At 40.6% G+C, this 22359-nt stretch overlaps 1 protein-coding gene across 8 annotated transcripts in view; it reads left to right on the forward strand.

Annotated features, from left to right (window-relative positions):
- The window catches only part of PPARG (peroxisome proliferator activated receptor gamma), a 121267-nt gene that overhangs the window by 80222 nt on the left and 18686 nt on the right, over window positions 1–22359 (forward strand). For all 8 annotated transcript variants that reach the window (XM_037523045.2, XM_037523088.2, XM_037523099.2 and 5 more), the window contains 2 exons: window positions 6807–6945; window positions 15893–16092. In XM_037523045.2, the coding sequence (XP_037378942.1) occupies window positions 6807–6945; window positions 15893–16092 (339 nt within the window). The remainder of the gene's footprint in view (window positions 1–6806; window positions 6946–15892; window positions 16093–22359) is intronic.

A 22359-nucleotide genomic window follows, 5' to 3' on the forward strand; every position in this document is an offset into this window, starting at 1 on the left:
ATCAATTCTGACATACTCCATGAGTGAAATAATAATAGAATAGTATTTACTATCTATTCCATGATTCAGGATAAGTTTTTATCTCATAAAATATTTACTTATCCCATAAAATAAATGCTACTCATGTAAGGTCAGATTTAATTCTCAATTGAAATTTTTATTCATAATAAGCAGCAGTAAGGTGAGCATTGGAACATCCAGGTTTGTAGCTAGATGATGAGCCAAAAAAGGGAAACTAATATTTACTGGATTTCTACTATGTACCAATTATTGTGTGAGGTGCTTTTACATGTACCAATTTTTTTCTCTAACATTTTATTAACATGGACAAAAGCATAGTGCAATAGTTGACTTTGTTTTTTATTGTTCTTTTCTTTCAATAGAACTATTATTTATATTTTGTTACATGAATGTACACATACACACAGGTAAACCCATTTTGCGGTGGACGGGGTTTATGTCATTTGAAGGCAAATTGAAGATTTCATGTCATTACTCTTATTACATGTACCATTTCTTAACCACAGTCTTTTGTCTTCTAAAAAAAAAAATGATGGTATTAAATTAGATGGTCACTAAAGGCTCTTAGATTCAAAGTTTATAATGCTAAAGGAATCTAATAGAATGGAAAGGAACAAGCTGTACTCACCTATGCCACTTGCCCAGAGTCACTAGCCAGTCACATAAGCACTCAAATCTCAGTCACTTCACATATGAAATTACTTGTTGGATTATTCGTCCAACTTCTCATTCAACAATGAGGCCTAAAATTCCAAAAGGTGTCTTTGAAGAAACATTAGCAGATGTTTTCATTTAAACTAAATGAAAGCCCACTCATCCTGTGATTAGGGCAGGCTGAGTTATCTGTGATATTACGTGAAATTACTACATACCATCAGTTATTGAAGATCTGAGTAAATAGTGAGAGCACCTCGTTTTACTGAGTTAGAGTAATATAATTTTTTGAGTGAATAAAATGTCACCAAATTCTGAGAAATACATGAAGAAAACACTCAGTTTTGGTCTTCCTGGTAATTTCTGTTAATAGGCAAGTAAATAAAAACAGTATGATTGGTTAATTTTCCACAGGTATCATTTTTCATGGGCTACTAAAGCACTCGAGAAACTGGACAGTGTAAGCAAATAGTTCCTCTGAGTCTCTGTGGTTGAGGGTTGAGACGACTGGGAGCAGCCGAAAGTGGAAAGACAGGAACACTGCCTGTAGCCGCCTTGGGAATGAAAGCTCAGTTCTGAGGACATGGAAGCAAGTGGCAAATGTACAGTGAAGAAGGAGAAGATCCAAGTGACTTTGCCTCAGGAACAGAAGAGGCAGGAGGTAGAAACTGAGAGTAAACACTTAATAAAACCTGAAGCGCTCAGGGGAGTCCTCAATCTACCTTAGATAAACAAACAAATAAAAATAATAGATGAAAACTGAGAAAGCACTGATAACTGATCTGTAGCAAACCACCAAAAATATGCATTCACACCTCCTACACTGAATACAAAGAAAGCAATGCTAACCTTGAGTGGGTAAATAAGCATATATTCATTTCAAAGATAAGAATAAGAAAAATGTTAGTGGAATAATATAATTTGACTTCTCCAAGTATGAGTCATCAGTTTTTTCAATATGGCCCAGGGACCTCAAGGAGTCCCTAGATCCTTTCGAGACACCCATGAGGTTGAAACTATTTTCAAAATAATACTAAACTGTTAGTTTCACTCTCATTCTCTCCAGAGTGCCAAAAGAGTGTTCAGAAGCTACATGACATGGGATAATAGCAGAGCTTTGATAGCTAGTGGACTCTCTGCCTATATGTTTTTGTACATAATAATTTCTCAGATTCAATTTCTGGTCTGATAAATGGCAGTAGGTATAAGCTACAGAAACAAAAGTTTTTTGGAGTCCTCAATTTTTCAGAGAAGAGAGGAGAGCTAGAAACCAAAAGGTGTGAGAAACCACTGTTTTAAGGCAGAGTGCTGCCATTCTGCGGCTAAATTAGACCAGGGACTTTCAGTAATAAAAGCTATCTCTTAGCTTATCAAGAATAGTCAATGAAAAGACAGAAAAATGAGATTAGCAGGTTGTGGTTTTGGAGGGGTGCGTGGACAGTTTGTTGGGGATTTCAGTAGAGTATAAGATAAACCCATCATTAAAATACAGTTGACTGCAAATCTGCAGGCTAATTTATGGATTAAAAAAAACTAGTTCTATTGCTTAAGATAACTGTCACTAGGTCTTCTTAAACAATTTAACAACCACGAAACAGATTTATATTAATGATCCTTACCAAAATTCAGTCAAACAGATAGAAATGAAAAGATTGACTTTTATATTATAGGAAAATAGTGGCAGATTCTTGGGGGTGTTAATTTTGTAGATAAAGTGACCATAAAATCCTGGGGCTACTGAAAGGTATACAAACCTTAGAACTTGCAGAAGTCCTAACTATTGCTTACAAACTGAACATTGAACTTTTTCTCTTGTTGGCTTCTTATTTTCGTATCTTTAAGGAAAGATCATTTTAGAACCATAGACTAATCTAAGGCTAGAGTCAATCCGGTCTACCATACAATACAGTGTAATCTGCTTTCTACATTGGACCCTCTCTCAGGAAGGGCTTGAATTGATTCCTGCCTCCCAGTGGCAGCTCATTGACTCACTCTCTGAAGCAGATCATTTCCTGGGAAAGCTGGATGCAGGCCCCACACTGGCTTTTAATCTCCTTGTAAAATTAGCAATCCCGTTCTTAGGTATCATTGTGCCTGAAGTTTTGTTAAAAGTGGAGCAGTTAAGGAGAGGTCTGAGAAAGCAAAAAAAAGCAAAAAAAGAAACATCACCTTCTCACAGACAAATGCCAAAGACTTTAGAATAAATACGTGCACAAAGCAATTTTCTGAAATGGCAACTGGTGCATCTTTTTTTTTTTTTTAAAGATTTATTTATTTATACAAGCACTGGGTACAGTCAGAAGCGCAGGAGGGTGAGAGAATTCACCAGAGCCAGAGCGGGGAACAGAACAGGCAGACTGACTGAAATACACTGCTGAGGGGAACAGCGGGCGCGGCAGGAGAGGTCAGCGCGCCATGTGGGACACTTGCAGGCCCCCGGGGATTGAATCGGGGCTGCATAGGCTGCAGGCAGCTCTGCAGCCCAGTGCTCAACCGCTGCGCCACCAGGGAGGCCCACAACTGATGCATCTTAATCACCAATTCAGACTCCACGATAACCCAAAGCGCAAGTTCTTGAAATTGCACATTGTTTTGTGGACTCTGAAGTAATAATTAGGAATGTTGTTCAAGAGTGTTTCTTTATTAGTCATAGGACGAAACTTAAGAGAAGTCAGTTAATTCTTCAAATCAGTGAATAATTTTCAGAAAAACACTGGGTAATAGATGCTATCTCCTTCTCTAGATTTCTTGGAATAGTCAAATGATAAAGAAATATTAGATTATAATGGCCTTAGTGCTAAGAAAAAAAAGTAAAAGCAGGTTCTAAACTGTATACAATAGTCTGTATATACTTGGTACTAGACTTTATGCATACATACAGTGCCTGTGAGAGTAATTATGCTTTAACATCAAAAGACCCTGAGTCATGACAAACATAGGATAAAAAGCCAAAGTGATACACTTTGAAAGACATTATGAATCAAAATCAAATTTTGCATTATAAGGTAAATGTAAGTAATAAAAAGCCCCGCTCTTTTTAACCATGTCCAATAACTGAGTACTCTGGGACCAACCCCAGGGTCAGCTAGCCGAGCAACACTGTCAACCAGTAATACTGGTTTAAAAAAAAAAAAAAAAAGTGAAAATCAGAATAGCCATCAAGCAACATATGCTATTACAATCATAAAAATTAAAACAAAATTTTTCATCAGCCCTTATCAGTGAGAACAGTTCTATGTACTGGCCTTCTGTTAATCAGTGAAAAAAAATAGCATTTTAATATTCTAAGGTCCTCAGTCCCTTTGAGAATTAAATAGGCTTTAACTTCTAGCTGATCCTACATAGGACATTGTCTTTGAAATATTTGCTGACCTCATGAGAGATAGAGAAAAAAACTATCCAAAGCAACAAGAGTAGCAAAACAAACAAAACCAATGTCATGAGCTGTGAGCTGCATAAAGGGTAGGGTTTTCCTCAAGCTAGATGTCCAAAGGAGTCCTGAACTGCAACATTGCCCCAAAGTCAAAGACCTCAATACTTGTGAGGTCTTTCAAAAGTATTATCAGTGTTCAGAGTCCTCAGAAAAGGAAGGGCAACTGAGTGATAGCTGTGATAGCTTTTGTGTTTTTTTTTTGTTTGTTTGTTTGTTTTAAAAGACTTATTTATTTATTTATTTATACAAGCGCTGGGTACAGTCAGAAGCGCGGGAGGGTGAGAGAACTCACCAGAGCCAGAGCGGGGAGCAGAGCAGGCAGAAGGACCGAAGTACACTGCTGAGGGGAGCAGCAGGCGGCAGGAGAGGTCTGTGCACCATGTGGGACCCTCCTCCGGTGGCCTGGGAGCAGCCAGGGATCGAACTGGTGCTGCAGAGGCTGCGGGCAGCCTTGCAACCCAGCACTCAACCGCTGCGCCACTGGGGGTGCCCATGAGTGATAGCTTTTGAATTGAGCCAGGATTCTCTAGAGAATGATTATAATCCAGTGGCAACCATAGCTTTCAACAGAAGCATCTGCAAATTCACTTTGGAGGGTAATTCCCAATTTACACCCTATAGGAATCTTACAGTTTAAGGTAAAAAAATGAGATCAGAGTATCAGCACATACATAAGAAGGCAATCAACGTGAATGACATTCATCAGAGATAAGCTAACAAAAACGAATTTAATGCCCTCTCCTCCACCCAAGGAGAACAGACATTGGGGTTGCCTGATACAGAATGTAGAACAGCTATATACAAATTGTTTAAAGAAAGAGCAGAATCACAGTAATGAACAAGCAACAACAGACTTTGAGGCGTGACCATGCAGATTTGAAAACAAACCAAGGGAAACTTCTAAAAGTGAAAAATATAATTATTGAAATAAAAATTCAATGGAAGGTTTAGGTAGCATACTGGGCACAGCAGAAGAAAAAATTACTGAACTGGAAGATATATACAAAGAAATTACTGAGGATGAGACCAACAATGTCTTAAAGAATAATGTCCCATTCAGAATCTGCTATAATTTAAGCCTCTTTTAGTTCTTGAAGGATTCATAGCGTCTTTAAATATTAATAGGTTATGTTTTCTTCACTGATGAGGGTAGAACAATAGTACACAGAACTTTCCTCACTGATGAACTTTGGTGAGAAATGTTTGCTTTTTACTTTTGCCATTGTAATTATATGCTTTTGTAGCTATTCTGATTTTTTACTCTTGTAGCCAATATTAGTGAGTAATTATGACAATAAAATATAAAATATAAAAGAGAAGCTCAAAAATAAGACTAGATTAAGAAGGTCTAACACTTATCTAACTGGCATCCCAGAACTGATGAACAGGGGCATGATGTAGATAACAATGTCTAAGAAGACAAACTAAAGGAAATCCATGCCTGGAACACTGCAGTAAAACTGAAGAATACTAACAACAGAGGGCAGATACAGGCCATAGTATCAAATAGGGTGGGAATCCCTTAAAAATTGAAGGTACTGAGAGAAATGGCCAAATGTATTTTTAGAGGAGGAGCCTTCCACCTGATAAAAGAAGTCAAGAGAGATGGATTTGGCTTGAGAAAACTGAGAGGATGGAGTTATATCAACTGAGATGGAAGAAGTTGTAGATGAAATAAGCTTATAGGCTAAGATCAGGATCTCAGCAGTAGACATGCTGGGTTTGGAGATGGTGACTAGATTTCCAAGTGAAGATGTCAAGTAAGCAGTAGAACATATTTGTCTAAATTAAACTATAGAAATCTGGATAAAGGCAAAATGCATGTCAGTGGCAGAACCAACTGTAGGCCAGTGCTTTTTGTACCAGAGTCAGATAAATTTGAAAGAATTAAGAATTGAGTTTCATTAAGATGAACCCAATAGGAATGCTTTGAACCAAAATATGAAGTTAGAAAACCTTTATAATTAAAAAAAATTTTGAGGTCTTTCAAAAGTATTTAACAATAACAGTCCAGTTATTCTGAAATCAACTTATTTGCTATTTTGGGATAGTAATTGATTTTCTGAGGACTTATGTATTACCTTTCATGTCATTTCCTATTATCTCTCTCTCTCTGTAGGTTATAGTAACTAAGGGGCATTCCTTCCACTGCATAAATAAATGAAATGAATTCTATAGGAAATTATGCAACATAGAGAATTCCAAAAAATGAACCACATGTGGATTTTTCTTGGCCCTGATCATGTTTTCGAATGAAATGATTATAACTTTGCCAAACTGCTTAGCACAATTATAAAGGCTGGGGCATGCTGTTGGAATGAGTTGCAGAGAGACTGAACTGATTACATGGTATTTTATTTGCATTACAGTAAACCCAGAGCACTTCTTAGTGCATGCTGAGCTCCAAGGGTAGAGCCCAGATATGTTGAATGAATGACATCAGTTGGCTGTAGTCATTGCCTAAGAAAGCACACTGGAGACCCTCTGGTTCTTTATTTTATAGCAAAGAAACTGAGCTCCAGAGAGGTTGTGTGACTTGTGTAAAGTCAGCAGTGATAGACTGTGTCAAGCAATGACCTTTCCTGATACCCGGGCCAATGTAACTTCAGCCCTAGGTGGCTGCTTCCGTGTAACCATTTTAAACACAGTCCAACTGAGACTTAAAATTGGCTTTTTTTCTTTCCATCTCCCTTTGCAGGGTTTCTTCCGGAGGACAATCAGATTGAAGCTTATTTATGATAGGTGTGATCTGAACTGTCGGATCCACAAAAAAAGTAGAAATAAATGTCAGTACTGTCGGTTTCAGAAATGCCTTGCCGTGGGGATGTCTCATAATGGTAAGTGAATGCTTAGCACCACATACTTACTGCTCTTGTCACGGCTGCCAGAGCAGACATTAGGTCTGCTGCAGGAAATACATACTGTTTTCCCACAAAAGACCACACTCAGACTATTGCATGCTGATAAAACGTTTCTCCATTAGGTCAGCATTTTAAAACTTTTAGTACAGATCCTTCGCTGTGGTTTTGTCTTGCTTTGTTTTGGGGCATCTGCCATGATGGAAGAAAAAAAATAGCATTAAAAGCAAAATTTTGCTGTAAGTGTTTTAGTAGGTTCTACTTTAAAATATAAGAGAGAATTCTGGATATGTAACTTTATGTGACCTCTCCAAATTTAGATTTATGTGCTTATTTTTCCCTCTTCCTATGCAAAAATGATTAGGGCACTATCCTCAACACTATTTTGTGGATAAAGCAAATAGTTTTAAAGTTCCCCAAGACTCCAGTATTCATAAAAATGCCAAGAGAGTAAAACTGTCTACTTTGTAAGCCTTTATCTAAAACCTTCTAGCTTATGCTGTTTAGTGTTGAGTTAAGGGAAAGAATGGAGAAGACTACATTTCTATGAGCTGTTGAACTAAGTAAAATCATGGAAGTTGGGTCTATTGGAAGAAAAGTTCTTCATCATCATTTGACTCTGGTTGACTAATTCATGAAGCTAAGTTTAGATATTACTTCACCATACTGTTAGTTCTTTCAAAACATTGTTTTGGGCTCAAGAAATACAAAATGCAATGAGATCAAATTCAATCCAAAGTCTCATTTCCTTGGCTCTCCTATTTTTTCTTTGTTCTGCCTCCACCTCTCTCAAAACTGATCTGTTAAGAAAATAATCTTTGAAGTCAGTCTTCATCAATAAGGACTCTAAGGCATCTGTGAAAATTACATTTTCTATCACGCTTATGTTTGGATTTCACAGTAAAAATTATCAAGCTATTTGGAGATCACTGATTGATATGCTACCCTTAAAAGTAGTTTATAAGATTATATTAATATCATGAACATGGGGTCATTTCCTTTAAGGGCAAAAACATTTTGAATAGATGTATCAGCTAAACTGGACAAGATGGAAATTTGGTCCAATTTTCCTCGACAATTGATCACATCTGCTGTGTCACAGTATATGATGCAGTCACTGGTTGCAAAATACTTTGCTGGTATAAATCCATCCATTTTCTTTTCATTTCAGACCTCATAAAACATAAGGGCACATTGTTTTAAAGTCAAGGGTTATATTTTAGGTGATGCAATCAAGTTGCAATAAGCTTATTTTATTTATATGAAGAAATCTTTGACTTTGAGGTCATTACCCCTAAGGTAGCCTAGAAGAGCACGCCAGCCCTGCTTGCACATGTTCATTGTTTAAGGCAACTAATATTTAAAGCCCAACCATATATAGTATTGATAGTATAAGTTTCTCTTCCCAGAAAAGTTCAAAAGAAAACAACCATGAACTTGATAATAAGGTCATCTTTTGACTTCATGTGGCAATAAATTTCTTCTATTTAGTGAGAGGAGCAGTCTTGAAATGTTCATTTAGTTCTTTCTGCAAAGGTTAAAAAAAATTAAATTTTCTGGCATCAAAGACTTAGGCATTTGACATTAACAGGCTTGCAAACCTGACTCAGTAATCCCTTCTCAGAGGATTTGATGGGACTGTGTTTGCTCCCCAGAAAAAGAAAACATCCATTTGACCTATACCCAAGAAAGGAAACTCAATACCTAGGTTTTGATTTGTGTTGCCTGTTATCCTGCTAACATTTCCAAATACAAAGTTCTCTGAGAGCTTGTGATAACTGTCCAAAGTTCATTGTTTTGGCCAATGTGAGGCCCACAGAATGAGATTTCCATTCATTTAGAATGCATTTTTATTAGTGTTTTATATGAATGGACCAAGTAATCAAAAGAATCATGCCAAAACCAGCACATGCCATCTTCAGCACACACGAGAAGAGATAACTTTTACTCCATTCTGTGTTACTTCTGTTTCTACTCCAGCTGATGTATCTAGCTTCTTCTTTACCCACTCCCAGCTTTGAAGGAGACTTCTGAAATAACCTTCAAGCAACCCTGAATCCCGGGGAAAGCTTGTTGGAGAATCACTGAAATCAATGATTGCCAAGTCCATTCAGCTTTGGAAATTCTGTGATTCTGTGTAAAACAAGCCACCTCGCTGAGTTTTTTTCACCTTTCCACCAAATTGTTCTGTATCTTACAATGTCAAACTTCCCAAGTATATATACATGTTGATTTTCAACAATGAATACCTGAAACTTATCTAATCTTATAATGCACTGTTACTTCAATCTCAAAATTAAAAAAGGAATTTTAACTAGTGAGTATTTCATATGTTGAGTTGCTTTTCATGTATGAACCAAATAATAAAATAGTAACTGTAGGCTATCATTTAAAATAATTGTCTGAAGCAAAGAATTGATTTAGGTTGTTTTCCCTATATTACTGAGTCCTGAATACAAATTATATTTTTCATAAATATAAAAATTAGTAAAATGTCAGTTGCTGACTAGGATGTCCTATTACATAAAAGATGTTTTTTTTTCTTCATTTAAAGAAAAAAGAGAGAGAGCTGACAGCTTTCAAAATAATTTCTCAGCAGCTTCATAAAAATCCACAAAAATGGTTTTACAAATGTTTGTGCCACTCAGTGTTTTCCAGGTCGTTCTCTCCTTCCTTGTAAACAAGCTCTATTGTATATTGAAAAAGAAGAGAGCCTGAGCGACGAGCAAATTGAACATTCAACATAGGACATTTTCTTTCTTTAGTCTTCTGTGTAGTATAAGGAAAATTACCCAGATGTTAGCTCTCGAAAATTCAACAGTAAAAAGTCCTGAATATCATGAACACACGCGGTGGCTGTGGTACCCAAGCCCCTGACCTTGGTGATGCCCCAGCTCATGCCCCCTCCTCCAGCCACCCTTTCTCCACTGACATGTCAGGCAACTGTGTCTTCTGCAAAATGCCCGCAATGGAATCCCTCTGGGCCTCTGTTACGTCCTGCGGCTCCCTTTCAAAATTTTGCCTGGCATTCAGATGTCCTCTCCTCCGTAAGATTTTTCTAATGCCCCCTCTTCCTCTTTATACCTTTCCTGACACCATACTTAATCTTATAAAGCAAGGGAGTGATCTGAGTTATATCACCAAAAACTAAAACACTGACAGCAGTGAACAGGATCACTTAGAGAAGGGAAATCAGAGGAATTCACCAGGCCAATGCACTGTTATGAGCTAAGGCATTGGGAGGGGTGAGGAGAAATGAATTAAGAGAAATGGCAGAGCAGTGACCCGTGACTACAAGCCTCTGAGAGCAGAGATGTCGTCTAGTTTGGGCAATAGAATGAATTAACCCAGAAGAAAACAGAAAGAGGAGGGAGTTTGGAAGCAAAATTGAAAGTTCCAGTTTATAGTGCACTGGTGTTGCAGCATTCATGTATGACAGAATCTAGGGAGAAGTGGAAAAATAAAGATCCATGTCTCAGGAAAGAATGAGCAAGTCCTCTGCACATTTTGTGAGAGAGAAGATCAGACTCAGAACAAAAGAATGAAAGTGAAGGAAGAGGGACTTGCAGGCAGAAAAATAGGACCAGAAAAGCAGAAACCAGCCTGAGAAATTTTTCAAGGGTGGAGAAGTTCAATCAACAATGTTAAAGGGGGTGGGGAGTTGGCGGAACACTAGCAAGATCAAGTGAGATGACAGCTTGGAAGAGTCCCCTAGATCTGGCTGTGAGAAAAGCATTAGGGACTTTTAAGAGCAACATTTCAGTGCACTTGAATGGGGCAAAAGCTAGAATGGTGGGTTGAGAGGTAAATAGTTGGTGGCAGAGAGAGAAGACAACACTGTCAGCAGCTCCAGTGGTGGAGGAAAGATAACTTGAAGGGGTAACATTAAGGTGGGAGCCTTCAGCACCCACTTGTTGGTAAGAAAGGATCCAGGACAGCAAGGATTTGGCCCCTGCTAGACGCAGCCTTCTGGCCTTTGGATCCCGGCCCCGTCCGGCCAGCACTGCATCTGCCAGGTGTTCGGTGGATGAATGAAGTGGTGTCAGGTGAGACTGCAGGAATGGGAGATTGAGTCAGAGGTGAGACAGGGACATTTTGCTCATCTCTACTTTGGACAGAGGTTTAAATGTCCTCTACAGATAGTGTGGAGAAGGCCTGCCCTGCCTGAAAATAGCTTAATACTGGCACTAAGGCTGCTCCTTGTTTTGCTTTAGCGGAGGCTAGAAAATGATGGTTATTTCATTGCCCAACCCTGCAAAACCTCAAAATGCACAGTGGAAAAACATAACTTACTGGCAATAGCTATAGAAAAAGCAGTAGTGTCATGTCAATCTTGTTTATGTGATAAGACTTTTGCAAAATAAACTTGTTAAAAGTTGAAAACTGACCATGAGACAGACTGATGTGATCACCAGTGTACCCCTTAGATGTTGGGGGGCAGAACTGTTTTTGACGATACTCAATTTATTCCTTCCTTTTTTACAAAAATTTAAATATTGTTTTGAAAATCTGCTTTAAAATCTTGGTAAAGAAGTAGCATTTGTCTTTAAGGTTCCTATAGCTAAATAGGTGTTTTTAGAACTTGTCACTCAGAAACATGAGTTGGTTGTCAGCTCTCTGTCCAGTAGAAGTATATTTAAATATTCCATGGGCTTGAGTCTTGTGTGATCACTCACTCTGTACTAAGTACACAACGTTGACTGTCATGTGCTGGTAATGAGAAGCATTCAGCTCAGAAAGAATATATTATATGAAGGTATGCTGCTGTGCTCTCTCAGCAATTAATGAGCCTCTACCAAACCTATTCTTCCTGAAGGGTGCATGCTGATTCTGTTATTAACTTAACTTAAACTAATAAAAGGTTATTGAGCACTTACTTACCCTATTCCAGTCACCATTTTAAGATTTTTACATATAGTAAGTCTTTTCATCTTCACATTCACCATACAATAGGTCCTGTTATTATCATTCTCATTTTATAGCTGGAGTATTGACTTTTTGAACCAAGATACTTGAACTATCTGTAGATGGTTAGTAATCCTGAATAGGACTCTGAATGCCAATGTTTTAGAAGTTACTGTGCATAACAGGTGCTTAGTCTCCAAAACAGAATGTGCCCTTTTGTTATTTTTCCCCAAAGCAGCTAAGACTGGATAAATATTACTTCAAAACAGAGAGAGCATAGCGTGTTTCCCAGTACTATGTGTCACAGATTTGTGACACACATTTTAGAAGCAAATTTGGAGTTAAAAGAAGGAATCTTGGATATCTTCTTTTCTTAATCCCCCATCCTGGAAACAAAGCAATCGAAGAGCAGGGAACTCGGCCACTGACCTCGCTTTCCACTGAACTCACACTAGAAAGTAGACTTGTGGCTCCTTCGAGGGCGGAGTTCATTTCACTCCCTTCCAGTGAGTCTTGGTGGAACACAGGGCATTTTCCTTTTGCCTTTTAAGCAGTGATAGAAAATGAGAAGGATGTAATTGTCTGTGGACACACTCAGCCTTTATATTTCTGGCCCCCCATCTAGAACATTCTCTTGTATTTCTAAGCTCTAACTTCAGTCTTATGGAAAGCAGCAAGCCAAAGGGAGGATCGCTCCCTCTTCTTGGTTCTCAGACTCTCCACCAATGTATGGACAATGAAGATCAAGAATTACTTACTGACAAACCCCATTCCCTAAACAAATGGATGGCAGAGAGATGGGAGAGGTTTTCTGGGGTCATTCTTTATGGGGAGGCACCAGGGTTGCCATCCTGGTCTGTAATTCATAGCAACTGTTGCCCAGACCCCTTCATCCACAAGTAACAAAAGCTGCGTTTGTTAAGTGTGCGCTGTGTGCCAACCACTGTGGTCAGCACTTCCTGTGCTTCCTGTCTCACACCTTACATGAGGCAGGTTAGTGTTGCTATGTTGCATTCAAGAGCAACAAAATGAAATTGGCTTTTTCTCCCTTAACATGCATACACACAAGAAATTGTCTTTGCAACTTCAGATTTCTGTATGCTTTATGCAGATTTAGTTCAACCAAAGGGATGTATTCTTCATTCCTTTTGTTGAATCTTGGGTATGTAAAAATGCTAAAACCGCCTATATAATAGTTGCATTTAACAAGACAGAATATTTGTTAAAATTTAGCCTTTGGGGAAAATTTCCATTTGTAAAAGCTCACATTTTATTTAGACTATAATAAAAAATGCTTTTGCTTAATTATCTCCTAGTTCTACAGTGATAGTTTAGAGTTGGTTTTTATTGTTTTTTGTTAGTTATGGAAAAGCATGAATAACAAATGTAACAAGTGGCTGCCTTGAGCTGTTTACCTTTTTTGACTACCTATTAAGAAAAAAGTGCTGTCCTGGGCATGTGAACATTTGTGTATATTTAATTTATTACCTGTGAGAATGTAATCAGAGCCTGGAACAATGTCTGGCACATAGTAGGTGCTCAATAACTGTTCACTGAGTGCAGCGACAGTACTGCGTGTGCTATTAAATAACTAAAGTCAAAAAGTAGCAGATACCTGGTGATTCCAGCCACAAAAATCTCTCTTTTATTTATAGAACTGATTTTTGACAAGTTTTACACCAAAATTTCTTCTACTTTTAACTTGCCATAATTCTTACCAGGTGCTTTCTCTCATGATTATGCGCCCAAACTCCCCAGTATACATACTATCTCATTTTCTGTTTTTTAATCTAATTGCGTGTAATTTAACTCATGAACATGTATTGCATACCTACTGTGTATATTTGTTGCAGCCAGGAACAAAGAAGAGAAAACCTGGTACTTGTGTCGTTAGCAATCTAGTAGAACAGCCCACATGTGCAGCTGATACAGCCACACCACAGAAGCCCGACACTTAGCAAGTTTTTTCTAAACTGTCCAAACCCAACTTTTTGGTACATTTCTAATTGGGTGTGGGGGGTTATAGCAAAATATATCAAACGATGCCAGGGTGCTCTCACTTCCCTCTCTGCCTCACTCCCTCCCCGACCAAAACTACTGATGGACAAGCAGGACATACAAGGAAGCAAGAGGCTGCAGCACATCACAGGAAAGGGGTCCCGTGGGACCTAGACACAGCTCAGGGCAGAGGGGTGGGTGGCTGAGATCAGGACATGAGTAGCTATTGCCCGTCCCTGTGGAGCTAAAAAGAAAGAGAAGGGGGGAGAGTGAGTGGGGAGGCAAGAACTATCAACCCCAAATGGTGGTGTTTAAAGATTTCCATTTGAAAGGGTCACTGGTCCTGAGAGGATAGGATGGATCTAGGCTAATTTCATTTAAGGGAATCCTGACTGAGAGGTAAGATTCTCCTCCCCTCTAACTCAGAAGCCTCTAAGGAGGCCCCTGCAACCCAACAACTGTGCTAGTTGGCCATAAAGCTTCTTTAAGTTCAACTGAAATAAATTTATGGATTTGAGACTCGTGTGCAAAGCAATCTCTTCTCTAGCAAATTCGGAATAAAATTCTCTGAGTACTCAGATGGGAACGTTTCATGTACTTTTATGTCTTATGGTTGAAATACTGCCTGTAGCATAATGACTTACAGCAAGCAACTGCCTATTTTTTTGTTCTTGTATCCACAGGCAGCTAAGTGCTAGGGGTGGAGATGTATAGACAACTCTGGAGTTGGCACTCCAATGCTGGGTGGGCAGTGTAATAATAGGGCTGTAATAATAGGACCAAATGCCCTTTTTGGGGGGAAATGCAGAGTCCAAAGTGTGGCCTGAAAGCCACCTTATTTTGCAGATGGTGTTGATAGGAAGAAAAAATAATCACTAAATTTGAAAGAATTACAGATAATATGGTTCCCCGCCCCAAACTCTTCTTTGCCTGTCTTCATTAGGTTTTCTTCTTCCATACTTCTTCACCCCACAGGAAGCCAAATGTTAAGGAAATGTCTTTTTGGCGGAAGAGCGTCAAGTGGTAGTCCTGAGAGCCAGTGGGATAATTATGGCTTCAGTCCACTAAATGTAAAAGTGCTCTCTGACCTAATGTGTGCATGCATACTGCTTTATAACACGGACAGTACAGATCCCTGAGAACAAAGCCTGTGTCAGTACAGCTTTTAATTTCTCACTGTCCCTTCCTTTCATTCCTGATGACTCATTCATTGATCTTTTAAGGACAGTAGCCTGGCCATGGGTACAAAGAGGAGTAAGACATTGTCCCTAGCCTTCTGGTGTACAGGCATGTACAGTGCTTAAAGCACAGTGTGAAGTTGCTGTCACTGAAGTATGTACTGTGGCCTGTGGGCATACAGGGAAAGGAAGAAGCAGTCAGGGAAGCCTCCCAGAGAAGGGGATGTTTGAATTGGGTCTTTTTTTTTTTTTTAAAAGATTTATTTATTTATTTATAGAAACACTGGGTACAGTCAGAAGCGTGGGAGGGTGAAAGAATTCACCAGAGCCAGAGCAGGGAGCAGAACAGGCAGAGGACAAAGTGCACTGCTGAGGGGAGCAGCGGGCGGGCGGCAGGAGAGATCTGCGCACCATGTGGGACCCTCACCCAGCGGCTGGGGATCGAACTGGCGCTGCAGAGGCTGCGGGCAGCTTTACAACCCAGTGCTCAACTGCTGCACCACCAGGGAGGCCCCGAATTGGGTCTTGAGGGATGAATAGGAGCTAGCTCTTAGTTATCTCAAGTAACATGCTTCCCTTTCTTGGCTTTCTTGGCTTCTCTCATCTTGGCAGGATCATGCATTCCTTTTTTATTTTTTTTTAATCTAGGAAGTGAACAATTTAATTTTTACTGATTGCCTCTGCTATTGTTGTGAAATGCAAAGTTGCAGATAGAAACTAAAATTTGAGATGGGTGGGAGGAAGGAGGGGCTTTTCCTCTGTGGGCACCAGGCTGGGGGAGAGCAGTGTGCATTTGGAGCTGCAATAATTCAGTGATTCATCCTGTCGTTTCTCTTCCTCTGTAGCCATCAGGTTTGGGCGGATGCCACAGGCCGAGAAGGAGAAGCTGTTGGCGGAGATCTCCAGCGATATCGACCAGCTGAACCCAGAGTCTGCTGATCTCCGGGCCCTCGCCAAACATTTGTATGACTCATACATAAAGTCCTTCCCGCTGACCAAAGCAAAGGCGAGGGCCATCTTGACAGGAAAGACTACAGACAAATCAGTTAGTTCTCTTCTGCTGTCTTCATTGGGGGGACCGGGCTTGTTGTTTTTTTTCCCTTTGAGTCAATGATTTACCAGGTTACACACCCACTGTGTTCAGCTGTTGGCTGTTACAGATTGCAGGCTGGGTCTGAAATACAGGAAAGGAGATGTTTTAGACAGGATAAGTACACTTGATTTTGAAGAGGAAAAACATCCTTGAGGCTCTCCTAATGAGAACTTCGAGAATATTATTAAAATGTACCGGTTATCTTAACTTTAAAGAATCAACACAAACTCTCCTAACCCTGCCATCCCCTCAGGACCCACCTCTCTTCATGGCATCAAAATAACTGGCCACAACTTCATCCATTCAAGCAACCCTGCTTTTCTCTGGGAAGGGACTGACCTGAGTTTGCGAAAGGTGTTTGGTCCCCTTATTTTACCTTTTAGGAGAACTGCTAGAGTTACCTCTTAGGAAGTTCCCCATGGGGCATAAAAATACATTCCAGATATGATGTTTTTCTCTTTCCTTCTGGCACTCTCTTGCTTGCTCTCAGATACTAGAAGCCCTGTCATTTTACTATGACTTTGCACTGTCTGGGTTATTGCAGTGCATTCTCAAACTTCTGCAGCCTCATTACTGACACTGTCTAGAAATCCTGGTGTGAATTACATTTGCTACTGAGTCAGATTTTCCAAAACATTTCCTGATAGGTGGCTGAGAAAGTAATGTGGATTGTATTCAAATAAAACACAGCCACACCTGAATGCTAGCCCTACCCTACACTCAACTTGCAGTGGACCTGGGTTGCCTCTCCATACCTAAGTCCCTACAGGCAGGGTCTGGTTTTGTTGATAGTATCTGCAGCAGGTTTCCAGGATAGTAAGAGCCACAGAGCACATTCAGAAGACACCATCCCAGGCCTCAAAAGCTCCTACAGAGTCCTTTATTTTCAAATTTCAAGACATTTAAGCGAATACTTGCTTGACTTTTTCCCCACTCAGTTATATTTTTGAGAAAATTTTCTTAGTCTTTAATGCATTTGGAGGACGTTACTTTTTCCTTTTAGCTTAAATAATAAGAGTAGAATCAGCTTATAGAAAAAGAAAACTCCTGTGAGGTATGTTTGTGTAAAGAGCCAAGTGCCAAGAAGACAGTGAGCTCTCTGGCTGCACAAGAGGTGGCTGCTACCTAACAGTGTTGTACTCACCCAGTTGTTTTTTAGCACTTTGCACATTTGTTATATTCAAGATACACAGCCGTTTTACGGCTGCTGCTATGGTCCTCTTTTTAAGATTGAGGAAACTGAAGTCCAGAGAGGGGGAGCATTTTGCCCTGTGTCATGCGGTTAGGTGGGGATGGACCAGGGCTGTGGAAGGCCTTCCGACTTCGGTGCCCCTGAGCGCCTGTCCTCTGGGGAAACTGCTTTCTCCCCTGGCTAGCACTGCCCCAGGGGACCAGCTTGCTGGGAAAGTTGCACAGGAGGAAACATCCCTGGTTGGGATTCATTTTTATCAATTTTTAGGAATTTTCCACCTGGCCCACAGAGGATGCACCCTAGGGAGGCCGAGTCTGAGTTCCTTACATGAAAAAACCAGGGCATAGCAAAACCAAAGAGGGTGAAGACCTCTGCTAGCTGATTTGATGATAGAAAGTAAAACCACTTTCATTTAGTGGGAGAGAAATTAAAGGACAACTAGAGTGAAGTGGCTGGTGAAGTGGCAGACGTGGGAGCTGACAGGCACCACCTGCAGGGAGAGTGCTCTACAGCAAACTGTTTACACCACAGTTTTGCTTCCAGCCGCCCTGGTTTCCAGGAACTGCTTTCTTGCCTCTTTATCTCCCTATCCAGACCTGCAATCCCTGGTGGAAATCCGATCAATTTAATAGTACCTGAAAGATAGGAGGAAGGGTTTTATTTTTAATTTCCCCAGTAGTCAGGAATTTAAATTTACACTTCCCATAGCCAACATGCTGTTGTGTGTGTTACTGAAGGACACAGAGCCCACTCCACTTTAAAACCTCATGCCAGTTGATTCTTGGTTCAAAATCTTTGTGTTAAAAATAAGATAATTGTAGACTATAGAATTGATAGTTATTGAGCTATTTTAAGCGAAAGGGCTGCCAAATCCTTGATGATAGTCTCCTCAAGTTGGGAGGCCAAATGTTTGTCATGCCCCCCTCCCATAATGACTAGGGATGTGCTTTGCCTATAATAGTTCTCAGAATGTATTTGCTTAATTGAATTAAAAACTGCTGCTCATGCCCTTGAAATTCTGGACTTTCAACAGAAAGCCTTTAACTAGCCCAGTATTTGCTCACCAACCAGGACATGGTTATTCAGGCCATCATATGATCTGGATGGAGCTGAAGTGCCTCCTGTTAGGGTCTGGAAAGGAAAGAGAGACTGGGTCAAATTAAAATAATCCATTCCCTGATTATACAAAATCGAAATAGAATTATTTGGCTCTCTCTTTTCTCCTTATCTTGCAAAATCAAATTAAGCACTAGTGGAAAGAAATAGTTCAGAGAGGAATAGGGGAGAGGAAAAGAAAATCCAAAATGTGATTTCCAATGAGACGAGAGATTTGTTCTTTATCTTACATGGCCCTGTTATTCATTTGATAGCATCCATCTCAGGGGTGTTTTGCTATCTCTTGGCCAGAACTTTCGAAAGTGCAGATTTACATCGATAGGAAAAGTTTGCAGAGGCATGTGCTCTTGAGAGGGTGGGGGATATGAAAAGTGGCCAGGATGGTCACAGAGCAGTTTGGGTCTCATTAGACACCCTGTTCGCGCTGATGTCATGAGAGGTGGTCAGGCCAGCCCTGGGGGAGGCTGCTCGGGCAGCAGTGGCCAGTTATGCAGACCTTGGAAAGTGGCTGCATTGAAGAGCTTTTCATGAATCTTACCAGATGGCTCTGTTCCACCATGGCCTCTGCTGCCTGACTTGGGCCACAACCTCACCTTTCCTGTCTGCCCAGTGCCAGCATTTGCCTCCAGGTCAACCAGGTCTTTCCCTCCCCAACTCAACTTCCTTCTCCCCTATCTTATCCCCTTCTGCCACTGTTCACTTAAAACAGATAAGTGAACAGATAAAGCAAATGCTCCTGCTCCCCCGCTATCTTTTTACCTTTTATATCATATCTCTGTAATAAGATCACTCTATTTTTCTTTGTCTTACGTGAAAGAATAATGCTAGGGAATCTCAAGCTCAGGGCTAGGAAAGGCAGGATGTGAGATCACCAGACATGCAGAGAAAATCTTAGGAGAGAGAGTGTCCAGCCACCCTCACGTAGGGTCGCCACTGACTCCCACCACAGACTGTTTCCCTCGGGGTGGCCTGACCCAGTCCAGGTCTGTCTTTCAGAGATCCTCCTGAACTTGGGACTCCTGACTCTGCAGCACTGGGTGCTCTGTCACAGAAGGCAATCTGAGGACTGAATGGACTTTGGAAGTCCTGGTGTTTGCTATTACCTGGATGTGATGATCACACCGCGCCTATCGTGGTCACATGATCCCATGTTTGTAGACGAAAATAAACAGAGAGTGGTTTTCAAAACCCATCTCCAGCACTGTAGTTTGCCATAAGACCTAAGTAGAGGAGCCCTTGGTGTGCCTGCCAACTTCACCCCATATTGAGAGATGGGGAGGCCTTGGCTGCTCTGTCTCTCCGCCAGTGAGGAATAAAACTTATTGGTGCTTTGTTGCACTTTGGGTCCTGAGGCATCTCATTGCTTAGGCTGCAGCATGTGAAGTCGTTATTTTTATAATTACCAGAGCAAGCCAGTGCCGTCATAAAAATGGTTTTTCTAAATAGTGTATGAAATAAGACACTACTGAATAACAAAAACAATGTGGAAATATAAACTTCTGTGAAAACGGCTCTGTACCCATTTAAATGTTAATATTTAAACTTTACAGTGGCCATCAGATTTAGTAACTCAATCTTTTGGAAAGGCGTTTGTCCCTTTAAATCTCCCACTTACAGCTCTTTCCCCTTTATGTGTGGCAAAGCCTGAGTGAGATGAAATTTGCTCCTAAACTCTCAGGGCAGGAGGCTCAGGAGCCCCAGTATAAAGAGCAGGATAGTGGGGCTTTGTAAGTTAGGCTCCCGGGATGATCACCATAAATCAGTAATGGTAGTAAAATTAATTGCTTTATTGCCAGGGCCATCAGGAGTAACTAAAGATACAACCGATCTGAACCTGTTATATAGCTTTATATTTCTTTCAGACAATAAATAAAAGAGAAACTGTTACAGGGCAGGGGAACAGGGGAACCCCAGAGCCCCCAAACCTGTCACCCTGCCCCTGTCACCCTGCCCTGTAACATAACTATTTTACATAGTTCAAAAGAAAAACACTTGAGGGTTTTTTTGTTTTGTTTTGTTTTTTAAGATCAGGCCAATGCCTGTGTTTGCCAGCTGGTGACGTTTTGGCTGGGAGTAGATGATTTTGGTTTTTTAAAACCGTGGTTATGTGCTAGTTCATTAGAGTGTGAAAGATTCTTCCTCTTAAGTTTTTATTTGTCTTAAACCTATAAACCGTGCAGGAAAACAGCATTGCAGTTGATAGACTTGCATACTCAGACTGTGTCGCAAACAGCAGCTCTGGGAAGAGTTCAGAGCACTGCCTCCAGGGTCCCCAGGTGTAGGGCGCCTCCTCTCAGAGCCCTGTTCCTCACAGGATTGTTCTGTTTAAGAAGGAAAAGTGGGAAGATCTTGTAGAAGGCAATAAAAGGAGACGAGAACTCAGAGGCGGGAGAGCTGAGTTGTAGCCAGGGGCGACTGCAAGAGCCCTCTGACTTGGGAAGTCTCTTGGCTCCGCTGGGTGTAGTCACACAGAGAACAATGATAACGGGGATTTCTGAAGACCTCCTTAGTCCTGCAGATGCCATGGTTCTCAGCCACGGGGCTGGAAACCAGAACACAAGCCTTGTGTTTGGGGTTAACATTCACCTAGTGTATGTAGCCAGCGTGTCTAAAGGGTGAAAGTCGGTCAGAAGGATAAAAAGGAAGAAGGAAGCAAAATGAAGAAGACAGGCCCTAAACATGCCTGTTTCTTATTGAGCCTTTGCTCAGGGTAGTGTGTCTACTGCACTGATTTCAATCTCCCAAATCAGAGAAATCACCAGAATAATCTATGCTTTGTGAGTTGACTCTTGTTTATCTCTGTTAGCTTATTATTCTGTTATCCAGAAGGAGCTGTACACATAGATGGTTTGTGTATAATCCCTTTCGTAACTTGCATTTTATTTTTTTTTTAAAGATCCATTCATTTATACATATAAGAACTGGGACATAAGCCGGAGGTTTCGGGGGGTGAGAGGATTCACCAGAGACAGAGTGGGGAGCAGAACAGGCAGATCTACTGAAATACACTGCTGAGGGGAGTAGGGGGAGACAGGAGAGGTCTGCTGCGCCATGTGGGTCAGCTTCCTGGCTGGGGATCGAACTCATGCTGCAGTGGCTGGCGATAGCTTGATAGTGCTGTCTTTAACCCCTGCGCCACCAGGGAGGCCCCGATAGCTTGCATTTTAAAATGTTGATGTTATTGGATGACTAAGGAATACTCATTTCTCCCTTCAAAATAGTAACCTTTTTTCCTTCTACTTTACCCTTGTGTTATGTGTAGGAGGCACACAGTAGGTCTATAACTAGATTTAATTATCTGTCTAAAACAGTAGCTTTACTCCCATGTTGGCTTTGAGATGTGGAACCTTTAAAAAATGAAAATAAATTTTTTGGTCAACTCTCTCTTCAGAGAAAACTAATTTCCCTTTACAGAAACCAAATTACTTTCCTGAGAAATACTGTGTTCAGGTGCCATTTTCTTCTTCTTTCATTCTCACCTTTTCCTGGTACAAGCCTCTTACTAACCAGAGGCAGATTCACCATGAAGCTAATAAGGAAGCTCAGACTTTGTCGTCCCACCTTGCACTGAGCCTTGCCTATGCCCTGAAAGGGCCTGAGCTGTTTTGTTCTTATAGTTTTGAATTATTTTTCTTAAAGAAGATTCCAATAAGGGTATATGCCTTGTGTCCCACAAAACTTCCATCCATCCCTGACAATGTGCTAGGTATAATTAAGCCTTCCTTCTTGTAAGGGCGGGAGGTTTATCTGACCATGGCCTGTAGTGACTGACGATGAGTATTGTGTTAGCCCCCCACAAGAGGGGTCAAGTCATCAAAACCAAACCTGAAGACTAGGGCTCCTAGAAGGGCAGTTCATAGGTGATGTGGTGCAAGCTCATAGAGCGTGGAAGTCTTCTCTCGGCTTCATAG

The sequence above is a fragment of the Talpa occidentalis genome, unplaced genomic scaffold, assembly GCF_014898055.3.
Source record: "Talpa occidentalis isolate TD23 unplaced genomic scaffold, MPIMG_talOcc4v2.1 talOcc4.10, whole genome shotgun sequence".
Taxonomy (NCBI): Eukaryota; Metazoa; Chordata; class Mammalia; order Eulipotyphla; family Talpidae; genus Talpa; species Talpa occidentalis.